Raw genomic sequence first — 12,487 nt, forward strand, 5'->3', positions numbered from 1 at the left:
AACCAGTTGTTTTGTAAAAGGTCACAAGACCTGTTTTTCACTGTTTTTGGGATAGATTCCTAAAAGTGGAATTGTTTGGGCAAAGGGCAAACACACATGTGGTTTTGCTGGACATTATCCCGTAGATGTTGTTCCATATGGCATGTCCACTAAGGTATCAGAGTGGCTATTTTCCCATAGCCTTGCTAACAGAGTGAGCTGTCAAAATTTTGGGTTTCGGGCCGGCCTGGTGGCGCACTGCTACAGTGCGCTGCTTGGGAAGCGCGGCGGCGCTCCCGCCAAGGGTTCGGATCCCACATACAGACCGGCCGCTCACTGGCTGAGCGAGGTGCGGGAGCAACGCCAAGGCATGCGATCCCGTGGTCGGTCCTGGTCCGGTACGGGCGCGACACTGAGGGTTGCGTTCCGTTGCCGGTCACGAAAAAAGACAAAAAAAAAAAAAGAAAAAATTTTGGGTTTCCTTTTTGCCAGTCTGATAGCTAGGAAACATCAAACTGTGGTTTTAATTTGCTGTTCTCTTATTATGATCGACTTTGAGCATCTTTTCTGAGGACTGTCCATATATTTTGCCCATTTTTCTATGGACTTGGAATTTTCTTTCCCAGTGTGACACTACACAGACACACACAGATACCTTTATGGTGTAAGTTGCAAATATTTTTGCCCAATTTGTCATTTGATTTAATTTGCTCTTTTTTTTTTTTTGCCACACAAAAGTTTATTTTTTATGTAGTCAAATTTATCAATATTTCCCCTTATTGCATCTAGATTTTGAATCATATTTAGGGAAGTTTGCCTAACTTCTAGTTTATAAAGGAATTCGCCTTCATGGAGTTCACATTCTATATGAGGAAGACAAAAAATAAAACACATTGTATGTTAGAAGATAATTTGTGCTATGGAGAAAAATTAAGCAGGGAGGGTGGATATGGACTCCTGCATTTCGAATTCATTTGGGAAGTGGGAGCTGGGAACTGTGATGAGGAGGTGGGGGCCATGACCCAGCTGTGGGAGAGGGAACACTAAGGATTGTGCACAGGAAAGTAAATGTGTAAAGACTGGGAAAGAGTAGCCAGGGTAAGGGGAAAGTTGGGAGAGGAAGGGGGCTTTGGAGGCCAAGAGAAGAGTCGTGAGGAGGGAGGTGGATAGCAATGTTCAAGATCATAAAGATATCAAATCTCTCTAATTTGTAAACTTACTGCAACAACAATAAAACTACCATCTGTTTGTTTTTCTTTTGGATCCAGGCAAGCTAAATATACAGTTCACTTCATTAGGGAGAAAAAGTTAGCAAGAAGAGACAGGGAACCCTTAAAAAATGACAGCAAGAGGGCAACCAGTCATTTCAGATACTAAAGCATATCAGAAAGCCTTTTTAATTAAAACACTGTGGGAATGGCACATGCAGAGTTAGACACTAAATTTCCACATTTCATCAGTCTGGAGAGGACCCAGATACAGCCCAATGAAAGATGGAAATTTAGTGTATGAAAGGGTGGTATCTCAAACCAGTGGGTGAAGTTTTACTTAATAAATTGAAGAATAATCCACAGTGAAATGAACAGGCCTGAAGAATGCAGTTAAGTGAGTTCTGACAAATCTCTGCACCTGTGTAAGCCCCACTGATCTAAACATGTAACCCATTCTCATCACCCTAGGTTTCCTCGTCTACTCCTCTGTTAATCCCTGCCACCCACCCCTCCCTCAGAGGCAACTGCTGCTCTGACTGTGTATTATAGTAATTGCTATTGGGATATTCGTAAAATAAGACAAAATGGGATATATTTGCTAGGATAAATTCCAAATGGCTCTAATTTAAATGTAAAAAAGAAATTGTACAAAAACCAGAAGACAATCTCACTTCTTAGCACTGCCCCCCATGCCCTACACTGGCCTCCTCAATGGCCTGCCCTCACAGCACATTCCAACCCAGGGCCTTTTCACATGCCCTGGTCTCCACCTGTAAGCCCTTCCTCAGACACCCTTTTGGTTCCTGTTCACTGCCTTTAAGGAGTGTGACCTCTGCGGGGTAACCTCTATTTAAAAATCACACCTCCTTTGCTCTGCTTTATTTTCTCTGTAGCAGTTATTGTCCAACATACTATTTATCTGCTTATCTTGTCACTTGTCTGTCTCCCTGCCCTAGAACATCAACTCCCTGAAGGCAGTGACTTTTGTCCCTTGTGTTCAGTGCTGTATTTCCAGTGTGGAAGGGAGATGCTCAATCACTTTTTGCTGAGGGTGGAAGTGATGAAGGGAGTTTTAGGGGTACCTGGGTGGAGTCCAGAGTACCCTATTCTCTTGGCCTTGTAGGATGAAAGGACAGGGGGCCAGGGAATTGAGAGGAGCAGCAGAACAGCACGTGAGGGGAACTACAGGTGTGGGCGGAGACAATGGGCTGACAAGTCCTGGCCATGCTTTCTTCCAGATGTTTTACTGAGGAAGATGAGGTGTTGGGTGAACAAATATGAAGTTCTTGACTCCTTTGTGAGCCCCCTCTTCATCTGCACAGTTGCTGCAGGGCCCCCTGGGCCTGGACCCAGCGCAGCCGCCACTGGGGCAGGGACAGGCCCTGGCAGAGCTCTCCGGAGAGGGCGGCTTGGCCTGGCTGCTCCCACCTGGGGAAGGGCATGGGCTCAGAGGGAAGACCTATCCCTCTGACCCTCACTGTGCCTCCCCGCCCCCACCCCGCCAGCCTGCTACTTCTCCTCAGCCCCCGGGCCTGAGTCCTGACTTTTCCACCAGCTCAGTTCCCGACCCCCAAGTCCCCTTCTCACCAGTCCCCCACGATCCCCTGCAGCTCAGGAATTCGCTCCAGTGCCTGTCTCAGCAGGTTCTCCAGCTTTTTCAGAGCCTGCCCCAGATTCTCCTTCTGCTCCTTTTCCTGGGATGCATGGATCTGCAGCAGCTCTGGAGGTTAGAAACCCAGGAGGCAGCTTTGAGTTGTCCAGCTCACTGGTGCCTCACAGCCAATGGGTAATTAAGTCTCCAGTCACCTAGTCTTGACCTTAGCATCTCTCCCAAACCTGCTCCTCTTCCCAGGTCCTCATCTCAAGGGTAACCTCACCTCCTCCCAGGCTTCTTTTTGGATGCCTTCCTCCCTCCTCTTGAAAGCCCATCAATCTCCATGGCCCTTCCACTCGGCTTCCTGAGCATTTCTTCCTCCCCCTTCCCTACCCTCTCCCTCAGCCTCCCTCCTTGCCTCCAGGCTTTAGTCTCCTACTCTGGTATACCCTCATGGCAGCCAGAGTGATCTTCCTGAAGCCTAAACCTGATCCTCTCCCTCCCCTGCTTAGAACCCTCCAACGCTCCCTAGTGCCCTAAGGCAGAGCCCAACCTCCTCAGCTTGGTATTTGAGAATCTACATTATGTGGCCTCTGCTTACTATTTCTGGGAAAAACCTGACCTATCCCCAGGGCCCACATGAGACACCACCTTTCTTCCCCCAGGAAGCCTTTCCCAGCCTCAACCTTCCCCACCCCCTCACTCTAGCAGTGTTTCCCCCAGGACTGTGACTGGGTCTAGTCCCTCTTCATGTGCCCAGAACAGGGCCCAGCACAGAGCAAGTGCAGATTAGCAGCATGGTCAGACCTCTTGGGCCTGAATCCTGATTCCATCCCATCCTTGCCCTATGGCTTTGATCATGACACTTGCCCTTTCTTCAGGTTCGTCTGCTGTCAAGTGCAATTATCTGAGCCATACGCTAGTGGGATGGGGGGCAGATTGGGGAACTCTGGAGATGGAACCCACAAAGCTTGCTGACAGGTGGAAGGTGGGGGAAATTAGGGAGCTGGAATGAATTAAGGATGACTCCTGGGTTGCTGGCTGCAACCAGAGGGTGGTAGACTGAAGCAAGGAAACCAAGAAGAGGAACAAAATTCCTTTCTGGAGTAGAGGGAACCAAGAGTTCCATTACAGATATGTTAAAGTTCAAGATTCCCATACGGTGGGGAGATGTTGTGCCACATCCTTGACTGTTCCTGTTGTTCTTGTATACTGCTCCCTCCCCTTGAGGAGAGGGGAAGGCAGGGAGCCCTAAGCTAAAGGCCTGAAAATAGTCTCTTCCTCTTCTGCTGATGGCATTCCCAATTCACTTCTCATCAGTTCACCCTATCCACCTGTTTTTTTTTTTTTTTTTTTTTTTTTTTTTTTTTTTTTTCGTGACCAGCAACGGATCGCAACCCTCAGTGTCGCGCCCGCACCGGACCGGGACCGGCAATGGGATCGCAACCCTCGGTGCTGCCCCCGCTCCTCGCTCAGCCAGTGAGCGGCCGGTCTGCATGCAGGATCCGAACCCTCGGCGGGAGCACCGCCACGCTTCCCAAGCAGCGCACTGTAGCAGTGCACCACCGGGCCGGCCCTATCCACCTGTTTTTCCTTTGAGTCTTTGTTCTGTGCTTCCACCCTGGGGAAACCCCTGAGGCTGGACAGCTCTTTCCTCACTCCCCACCAAGCTATCTGGGCCAGCACCTGGTAGACACTCAGCCAGTGTTTGCTGAGTAAATCCATGAATGAACAACTGAGTTTCAGTTTCCTCTGAAAACTGAAACTATAAACTGGGGGTCCTAATTTCTTCCCTCATGGCAAAGTCTCAAAGAGACAGTGTGTGTGCACAGACAATTACTGCAATCACACGGGACACACAGAGTGCTTACTGCATGCCAGGCACTGTTCACTGCTCTGTTTGGGTCACTTGACTGAATCTTCCCAGCAACTCTGTGAGACACATATTATTATGCTCACTCCACTGAGGAGGAAACTAAGGCACTGGGAGATCACACAGCTAGGAAAGATAGGGCTGAGAAGAGAATCCAGGTAGCTTAACTCCATAGCTCAGCTTTTAACTACTGAAGTATACTATCTGATGGTAATGAATGAGTACTTGGCAATTTGGTATAGCTTGGTGGTTAGGAGCACAGACCCATGCCAGATGACCTGGGTTCAAATCCCAGATCTTCCATTTGGGCAAGCTACTAAGCCCTCTGCATCTCAGTTCTGTTCTCTGTAAAATAGGGAGGACAGAAGCACTTACCTCATAAGGTTGCTGTGCAGATTACACAAGGGAACGTGTTCAAAGTAGTTAGCACACAGTAAGCACTGTGTAAGTGATGGGTGTTGTTTATTACTTCCAGAGGCTAACGGTACTAAGAATGGGCAGGGATGCTGGATATGGGAAGCAGAGCAGGCCTACCCTGGGTAGATGGCACTGGTGGCAGGCTGGTCTTCATGTGGAGCAGATCCCAGCACCGGAGACTATGCTGGTCCTGGAGGAACAGAAGGTCCTGGCGAAGAGAGGCAGCTCTCGGGAGGAGCAGCTCTGGTGCCTGGAGGGGGAAGGACAGTCACCTCAGGCAGGGGTGGGGTAGGATGTGGGTGGGGAGACAAAGTCATAAAGGACAGGCACTCACCTTCCCTGCAGGCAGCCCCAGTGTGTGGCTCAGTGCTATGAGGATGGAGCCCCTTGGGGATGCAGGGTGCAGCTGGTGGATGGATGGTAAGACAATGGGCAGGGGCTTCAACCTGGGGGCAGGGAATCCAGGTTGGGTGGGGCACTGAGAGTAGGGCTTGGGTTTTAGAGGCTCTGGGGGCCCAGGAACTTGGAGATGGGTCTGGGGACTAGGATGCCAGACTGGGGCTGGTGACCTGAGGGTGAGTTCTGGTGATCTGGGTTACTTTTTTTGGAGGGAGTTTAGGGAATGACAGTCATCCATGGCAGGGCATCTGGTGGGTGGCCCCAGGCTCACTCTCCAGGGCTGTGCCGCAGTAGGGTGCCCAGCAGAAGGTGGGGCAGATGCTGGGCTTCTTCCTCCAAACAGCGAAGCAGCTCCTGGCTCTGTGGTGCCACTGCCTCAGATGTGGGGACCACCTTTCTCTGAACCAGAGCCAGCACCTGTGGGGAAGAGGGATAGGTGGGGCAGCCTCAGTCTACCCAGCCTCATACCTAAGAGATCCAGACTTACCCAGACCTCACCCCAACTCCTGTCTCACCTCCCCGGGGCTCCGGCACAGGCGGGTCTTGCTGGCTGAGTTTCCCTTGATGAGCAGGCGGATCTGTTCCTGTGTCTCCTCCTGGGGAACCAGGAGGCCACCAAGGCTAGCAGTTTTTCCTACCCACCTCTCAGCCTCTGTCCACCCCTTTGCACAGGTCTTGCTTCCTCCTGGGAGTCTCACCCTTGGCCCCTCCCTACCAGGAGGCCCAGTTCTTAATCCCGAGACTCTAAACCTCCACTCTGGCCTCTACCAGGCCCTGCCACTTCTTCCTGAGGCCCAGCCTCTCACCACCAGCTGGCGCCAGTGCAGGATCCGCTGCTGTTTGGCCTGTAGCTCCCTCAGCAGAAGCTGCCGATGCCCAGCTGCATCCTCCAGCTCCTGGCTCTGGGCACGCAGGGCTTTGAGCTCTGCCCACAGACCACAGACGCGAAGCCCCAGCATCAGTGCCTGCCTGGGGGACAAGCAGAAGAGGGCAATGGAGAGGGAGATGAGATCTGCAGGGATGCACAAGGAACCACAAACACAGGGAGACAAACTTTGAGGGAACTGAGGCAGAGATGGGCGCACAGGGGCAGAACAAGTCCAGTATCCCAAGACACCTGGGGGAGAGAAGGCCTATAGGCCTCTGCTGAGGGAGCCCCCTCACCTTTCGCTGGGTCCTAGGGTACATCTCTCCACCTCTCCCACCAGGCCCTGGAGGTGCTGGGTCAGTACTTGATGCTCTTTCAGAAGGGCACCCCGCTGGGTGACCAGTGCAGCCACAGCCCGCCAGCCCTCCTGGGGGTGGGTACAAAGTCAGGGTAGGCATGGTCCATAGGGGTGAGGGGACTGAGTGGGTTTTGGGATAGGAGGGGGGTGGGGTCCTGGGGAAGGTGCCTGGGGGTCACCTGGATGAGATGCACTGTGGACTGCAGGGCCTGGCCCGAGTCTGACTGGTCCGGTGCCTGGGGCCTGGGGTGGGGACACAGCTGTTGAGGGAGTAGCCTTGAATGCTTGCCTTGGGACTCGGGGTAGCCAATATCAGCTGGCCTACCACACTGGGCACTGGGCTTCAGTCCTACCCTCATCAGCAGGCCATGCCTGACCTTGACCCTGTTCCAGCTTTACCCACCCACCTGCCCTGACCTGACTGTAGGAAAACCCCATTCCGCACCTGGATATCTCCATATCTCTGAGCCTGTCCCCAGTGCACAGGGACCGAATCTCTGCCTCCCGTTCTGCAGCCAGGTGCTCCAGGGCAGCCAAGACGTGGCCTGGGGCATGGTTTGTCAGCAGTGTCTGATGGTGGGGGAGGGGTCAAATCAGGGCAGGATTGGGGCAGGGTGGCAAGCTGGGACCCCATAGGAATGGGGTAGGGATCAAGAGTTAGGTCTTGACACCCTGAGGCTTGCTTATGGGGCTGGGAGGTGTGGCCTTTGCTGAGAGTCCTGCTCCCTCACCTCCACTGAGCTAAGCCACTGCTGGTAGGATGTTCCAAAGTGGTCATCATGAGGGGTTCTGTGGGGTTGGGTAAGTGGACAGAGAATGTTACAAGATGCATCATTTATCCCTCTAATTATTACCACCATCCTATATGGTAGGGGCTGTCCCTGTCCCCATTTTATGGATAGGGAAATATCATTTATGCCTGTTAGACCTGAGTTCCCCAATTATACAAACGTGCTAGCCTTGGGGCCTTCCCATGTGCTATTTACTTGGGACACCTTCTTGGCCCTTTACCCTAGCTAAACCTCCTTACCAGAGAATCCCTCCCCTCCCTGCCTTCTTAGCTGGGTAAGGCACTTCCTCTGGGTACCCAGAGCCTCTCAGGCTTCCCCACTTCCCAACAGCCCTAACCACCTGGTTGTCCCTGTCTGTGATGGGTCTGTCTTCTCCTCTTCCCATCCTGGAAGCCCTGTCAGGCAGGTCTGGGACTGACATAGCCCAGAAACTGTGTCTGAGGAATTAATAAACAAGTGATCCCTCAAAGCCCGGGTTCTTTGCAGGGTCTCTGGGGGCTGGGGGACACTCACAGGACACTGCCTCCCTTGGCCTGGGGAATCAGGAGGTTCTGCAGGAACTGGGCTCGGAGGGTGCAGGCTGTTCGGATATCATGCTAGAGAGAAGAGAATGGGGATAAGGGGCACCCAGGCATCTGCCTGACCCCCAACTCTCCACCCGTTTTCCCATAGCCCAGGATTCTTACCAGAACCACAGGCTCGAGGCCCAGAGCTGCTGATGTCAGGGGTCCAAAGGTCACATCCACTTTGGCCTTCCTGGAGGGAGGAGTGCAGTTGGGGCTGGGGTCCCTGGGAGGAGGGAGCTGGGAGAATACGTTTGTGCTCTATCTGCTCCCACTGCCAGCAAGGCTAGTCACAGGGATCACTAAGCCTGAAACCCAGCAGCTACCTCCAAGATTAGACCACTGTCATCTCCCAGCTGGACTATTGCATTAGCCTTCTCACTGGTCTCCCCCCTACAGTCTGCTCTCCACCCAGTATTCAATGATCCTATTAAAACTTAAGGAAGATCATGTCACTTCTCAAGCCCTCCAAAACAATATGATGTTTTCCCATCACATTCCAAAGAATAACAGTGGTTAACAGGCACTCTTCTAAGCACTTTACATGATTTAACTCACGTAATTATCACACCTATCCTATAAAGTTGGTATTAATATCAATATCAATAGCATTATCCCCATTCTATAGATCTTAGATACTGAGACACAAAGAAGTTAAATACTTTGCCTAAGGTCACACAGTTGGAATCGACCAAGCCAGGGCATGAACCCAGTCTCAGAGTAAAATTCCAATGTCCCTATGGTGCTGTCCACCTCTCCAGCCTCAACTCCTCATGTTTTCCCTCTTGCCTACAAAACTTGAGCTGACCTGACCTCCTGGCTATTCTTGCTGCATGCTAAGTTCAGGGCCTCTACTCTTGCCATTTCCTCTCCATAAAAATTCTTCCCCCAAGTCAAATGTTACCTATTCAGGGAGGCCTTCCCTGACCAGCCTAGCTAAAGTGCCATCCCTCTCTCCCTTTCTAGCATATCACCTTTTCTTCACAGCACTTATTTCTACCTGAAATTATAAGATCTGTTCGTTTCCTAGTTTGTGATCTGTTTTCTCTGCATTAGAGTGTAAGCTCCAGGAGGGCAGGGACTTGTTCTTTGTTTACTGTAGTTTCCCCAGAGCTGGTGTTCTAGATATACAATTGGTACCATTCTAGGCACTGGAAATAGGGGTGACTGAGATGGCTGGCCTCATGGACCTCAAACCTTACGGGTGGGGCCTCAGAATTCTGGAACCCTAGAAAGGATCAGGCAGAGCACTGGGGTCTCTAAGGAGAAGGATGGCCACCCAGCCTGGTGAGAGCTGGTCCCTGAGTACCTGAGGCTCACCTCTCTATGTCTTGCAGGTGCCTGAGCTGATTCTGCAGCCGCTGCATGGGATCTTGGAGCCCACGCTGCTGTCTTCGCATCGCCCCAGCTCGGGCCCGGAGGAGGAGGGCCCGATGCTGGGTGTCTCTCATGCTCTGCAGTGCCTGCTCCACGGCCATGTCTGTGGGAGGAACAGTCGTGTCCATCAGCACCTTCCTCACCCCTCACTCCACTGCCCATCTTCCCGGCCCCATGGGTCACCCTGAGCCTCAGTCTCTTGCTCCATCAGCTCCAGGCTCTGGTCTAACTCCTGGATCTCTGCCCGCAGGCGGGCCACGGCAGCTTCTAGCTCCAACTTCCGACGGACCTGGTGGGATCAGGTATAGGGTCAGATGCATGGTCTGATTGGGGCTTAGCCTGGCCTGACTGCCTTTTAGGGGGCACCAGGATCTTCACCTGCTGAGGGGTGATGGAGTTTTTTCTAAGCAGTTTCTATCTCTGACACAGAAGCACTAAGGTACTATCCTGGCTCCCTCCTTCCTCCTGGCATTGCCTCACCTACCCTCCCAGCCTTTTTCCTGTCTGCAGTGGTGACACTCATATCTCTGTTCCAGTCCTGATTTCTTCCCTAAGCCCCACATCTAGGAACCCAGAGGCCTCCTAGGCCTCCTAGAAGCCTCCCCCAAATGTCATCTGGGCCCCTTGCACCTACTGGGTCCCATACTGGCCTCAGCATCTCTCCCTAACTTGTCCCTTCTCCCATCTCCCTTCACCAGCATTGGTGCAGCATATCCATGTCCCCCTTCCCCCTCCTCTCCAGCTCATGCCCATCTCCCCTGGACTGTAAGCCCTGTGAGGGGAGGGATCAGGGCTGTCTTGTGACCTAGTGCCCCCAGCATCAGGCTGGGACTACAGCAGAAGATCTACAAGTTCTTTTTTGGATGAAAGAGAATCTTGTAGCATATGCTTCTCACCTCTGGACTGTCCTGGTGGCCATACCTGAGGAAATGAGACCACAGTCAGGAGGTGACTGGGGCTTCCAGGGGGAAGGGCAGAAAGTGTGAGGCTGTGGGTGGGGACAGGGCTAGATAAAACTGGGGAAGATAGGAGGGTTAGCTTTGAAAATGTTACCAGAGAAGGTTTCCCCGGATCTTCTTGACACTCCTACAGTGGAGAGGTAGAAGGAAGGGTAGTTATTGTGGGATTTGCCTATGCCTCCTCCCCTGCCCCAGACTGGCTCACCTCTGACTGTGAACATGCTTCAAGATGTAGGTCCAGATATCAGCCCCCTGGCCCAGACACAGCCTGTGGGGACAACATGTAAAGGTATGTCTGGGCCACCACGCGGGATGGGGGATCTTCATTCCCAGGGTGAGGGTAATAAGGAACGTCTTTACTAGGAGTTCTCATTTCTGGGGAGGAAGGCCCCTACTTTTGGGGGTCAGATATTTCCTCCTGGGGAGTTCTGAGTTACTGAGAGGGTGGGTTTCTCACTAAGTGTAGGGGTATTCTCATCGCCTGGTGGGATGCTTTCTCCTGGGAGAGGGTTATCTCTAGTCATTCCAGAGGTGGGGGTTGGGGGTGGACTGCCAGGAAGTGCTCTCTCATGACCAGACGTGGGTCATCACTCCTACGCATTCAGTCCCCAAGGGGGTGGTCATTGCTAACTCCCGAGTGTCCTAACTGGCTAAGGTGGGGGTGAGGTGGTGAGGTGCTGCAGGGACAGCCTTACTCTGGAGATCCTACTTCCACATGGGGAGGTGTCTTCACTAACTCATGGAGGATCCTCACTGGTGCCAGGGATCTTACTCCGGGGGGCCTCACAGGATGGGGGTGAGAGTGGGAGTGTGGGGATCACCACCAGGGCGTCCTCACTCAAATCCAGGATCTTTTTCCTGAACATACTACTCATAGGGTGGGGGGGCCTCAGTAACTCGGGTCATTCTCAGTGGAGGACGGGTAGTCAAGTCCTCAATGAGGGGTGGGGTTCTCACTCCCGGAGACTATCTCCAGGGTGGGGAGTCCTCAGTCCCGGAGAGGCCCTCACCTGCGCAGCGTCACTTCCGGGGCCCGGGCCGCCGCAGGCGCTCCCATCTCTTCGGCCGCCCAGCAACCCACTTCCCGCGCTTTACACACCAGCTCCATGACAGTACCGAAGGCGCAGCCGTCGCCTCCCGCACCGTGTTCAAGTGTGGCGCCCGCCTCTGACGTCACGAGCGCGCCAGCAGTGACGTCATCTGTTGCCCGGCAGACCGCGGGCCCAGGTGCTGCGCGGTGTCGGAGCGGACCTGCAGTCTTGTAGCTGTCACTCCGGGATGGGTCCCCTTGAGTGAAGATGTAAAGGGCGTGGAGAGACGGTGGCGCCGCTCACCTTCCGTTGTCCTCCCGCTTACTACCGGCTGTCCTGCAAGAGGCAAAAAGTCCTTAATGCCTCCCTTTATTATTATTATTATTATTTTTAACAAACTGGGGCTTGCATCCTAGGAGGACGAGAACCAGGTGAGGGGAAGCCGAAGTTAAAGCTCCTTGATTTCAGAAACAGGGTGTCTTATGTCTGGGTGGAGGGTAGAGAGCAAATAGCATTACCCTAATATATCCCTGGCATGCATTCTTCCAGGTATTCATTCTTGCTTATCATTCCATAAACATTCATGGAGCTGACCCTGTGCTGGGGACACCGCAGTGACCGAGACAGCCCCGGTCCCCATTATACGGCGCTTACAGTTCAATTGAGTTTAGCAATAGCTTCATTCCTGGGATGAATCCCATTTGATCGTGGTGAATGATCTTTTTAATGTGTTGTTGGATTCTGTTTACTAGTTTTTTTGTTGAGGATCTTCGCATTATATTAATTAGGGATATTGGTCTGCAGTTTTCTTTTTTTGCTGTTGTTGTACCTTTTTCCAGTTTTGATATGAGGGTAATGCTGTCCTTGTAGAATGAGTTTGTAAGTATTCCCTCCTCTTCAATTTTTTGGAAGAGTTTGAAAAGAAGAGGTATTAGTTCTTTAAATGTTTGGTAGAATTCTGCAGTGAAGCTATCTGGTCCTGGGGTTTTCTTTGTTGGGAGACTTCTTATTATTGCTTCAGTCTCATTACTTGGTCTGTTTAGGTTTTCTAGTTTTTCGTGATTCAA

The 12,487-nt window shown here is 52.2% G+C and overlaps 1 protein-coding gene across 2 annotated transcripts; it reads right to left on the reverse strand.

The window, feature by feature from the left end:
* Positions 1-1,343: 1,343 nt before the first annotated feature.
* On the reverse strand, positions 1,344-11,534 carry HAUS5 (HAUS augmin-like complex, subunit 5). 2 transcript variants are annotated; one of them, XM_008585862.1, is made up of 19 exons: positions 11,400-11,534; positions 10,595-10,657; positions 10,484-10,516; positions 10,327-10,351; positions 9,614-9,719; positions 9,374-9,533; positions 8,177-8,246; positions 8,004-8,086; positions 7,431-7,488; positions 7,145-7,269; positions 6,879-6,942; positions 6,638-6,768; positions 6,280-6,442; positions 5,989-6,069; positions 5,745-5,890; positions 5,409-5,520; positions 5,192-5,324; positions 2,778-2,910; positions 1,344-2,618 (listed from the first exon to the last, which is right to left on the reverse strand). In XM_008585862.1, the coding sequence occupies exons 1-19, from the start codon at positions 11,495-11,497 to the stop codon at positions 2,501-2,503; spliced, it is 1,902 nt and encodes a 633-aa protein (XP_008584084.1). In that variant the 5' UTR covers positions 11,498-11,534; the 3' UTR covers positions 1,344-2,500. The 2 variants fall into 2 exon arrangements, with proteins under 2 accessions (XP_008584084.1, XP_008584085.1); XM_008585863.1 differs by lacking the exon at positions 1,344-2,618 and adding an exon at positions 5,033-5,044 and having other exon boundaries at positions 2,866-2,910; positions 11,400-11,497.
* Between the last annotated feature and the right edge of the window lie 953 nt (positions 11,535-12,487).

Source organism: Galeopterus variegatus, unplaced genomic scaffold (assembly GCF_000696425.1).
Source record: "Galeopterus variegatus unplaced genomic scaffold, G_variegatus-3.0.2 Scaffold3741, whole genome shotgun sequence".
Classification (NCBI taxonomy): Eukaryota; Metazoa; Chordata; class Mammalia; order Dermoptera; family Cynocephalidae; genus Galeopterus; species Galeopterus variegatus.

Excerpts from the sequence above, each read along its gene's own strand:
- HAUS5 (XM_008585862.1), bottom strand. The coding sequence starts at position 11,497 with ATGGAGCTGGTGTGTAAAGCGCGGGAAGTGGGTTGCTGGGCGGCCGAA. Across the intron at positions 9,720-10,326 it reads GCCACCAGGACAGTCCAGAG|GTCCGTCGGAAGTTGGAGCT; the intron begins GTGAGAAGCATA and ends TGATCCCACCAG. Across the intron at positions 5,891-5,988 it reads TGTGCCGGAGCCCCGGGGAG|GTGCTGGCTCTGGTTCAGAG; the intron begins GTGAGACAGGAG and ends TCTTCCCCACAG.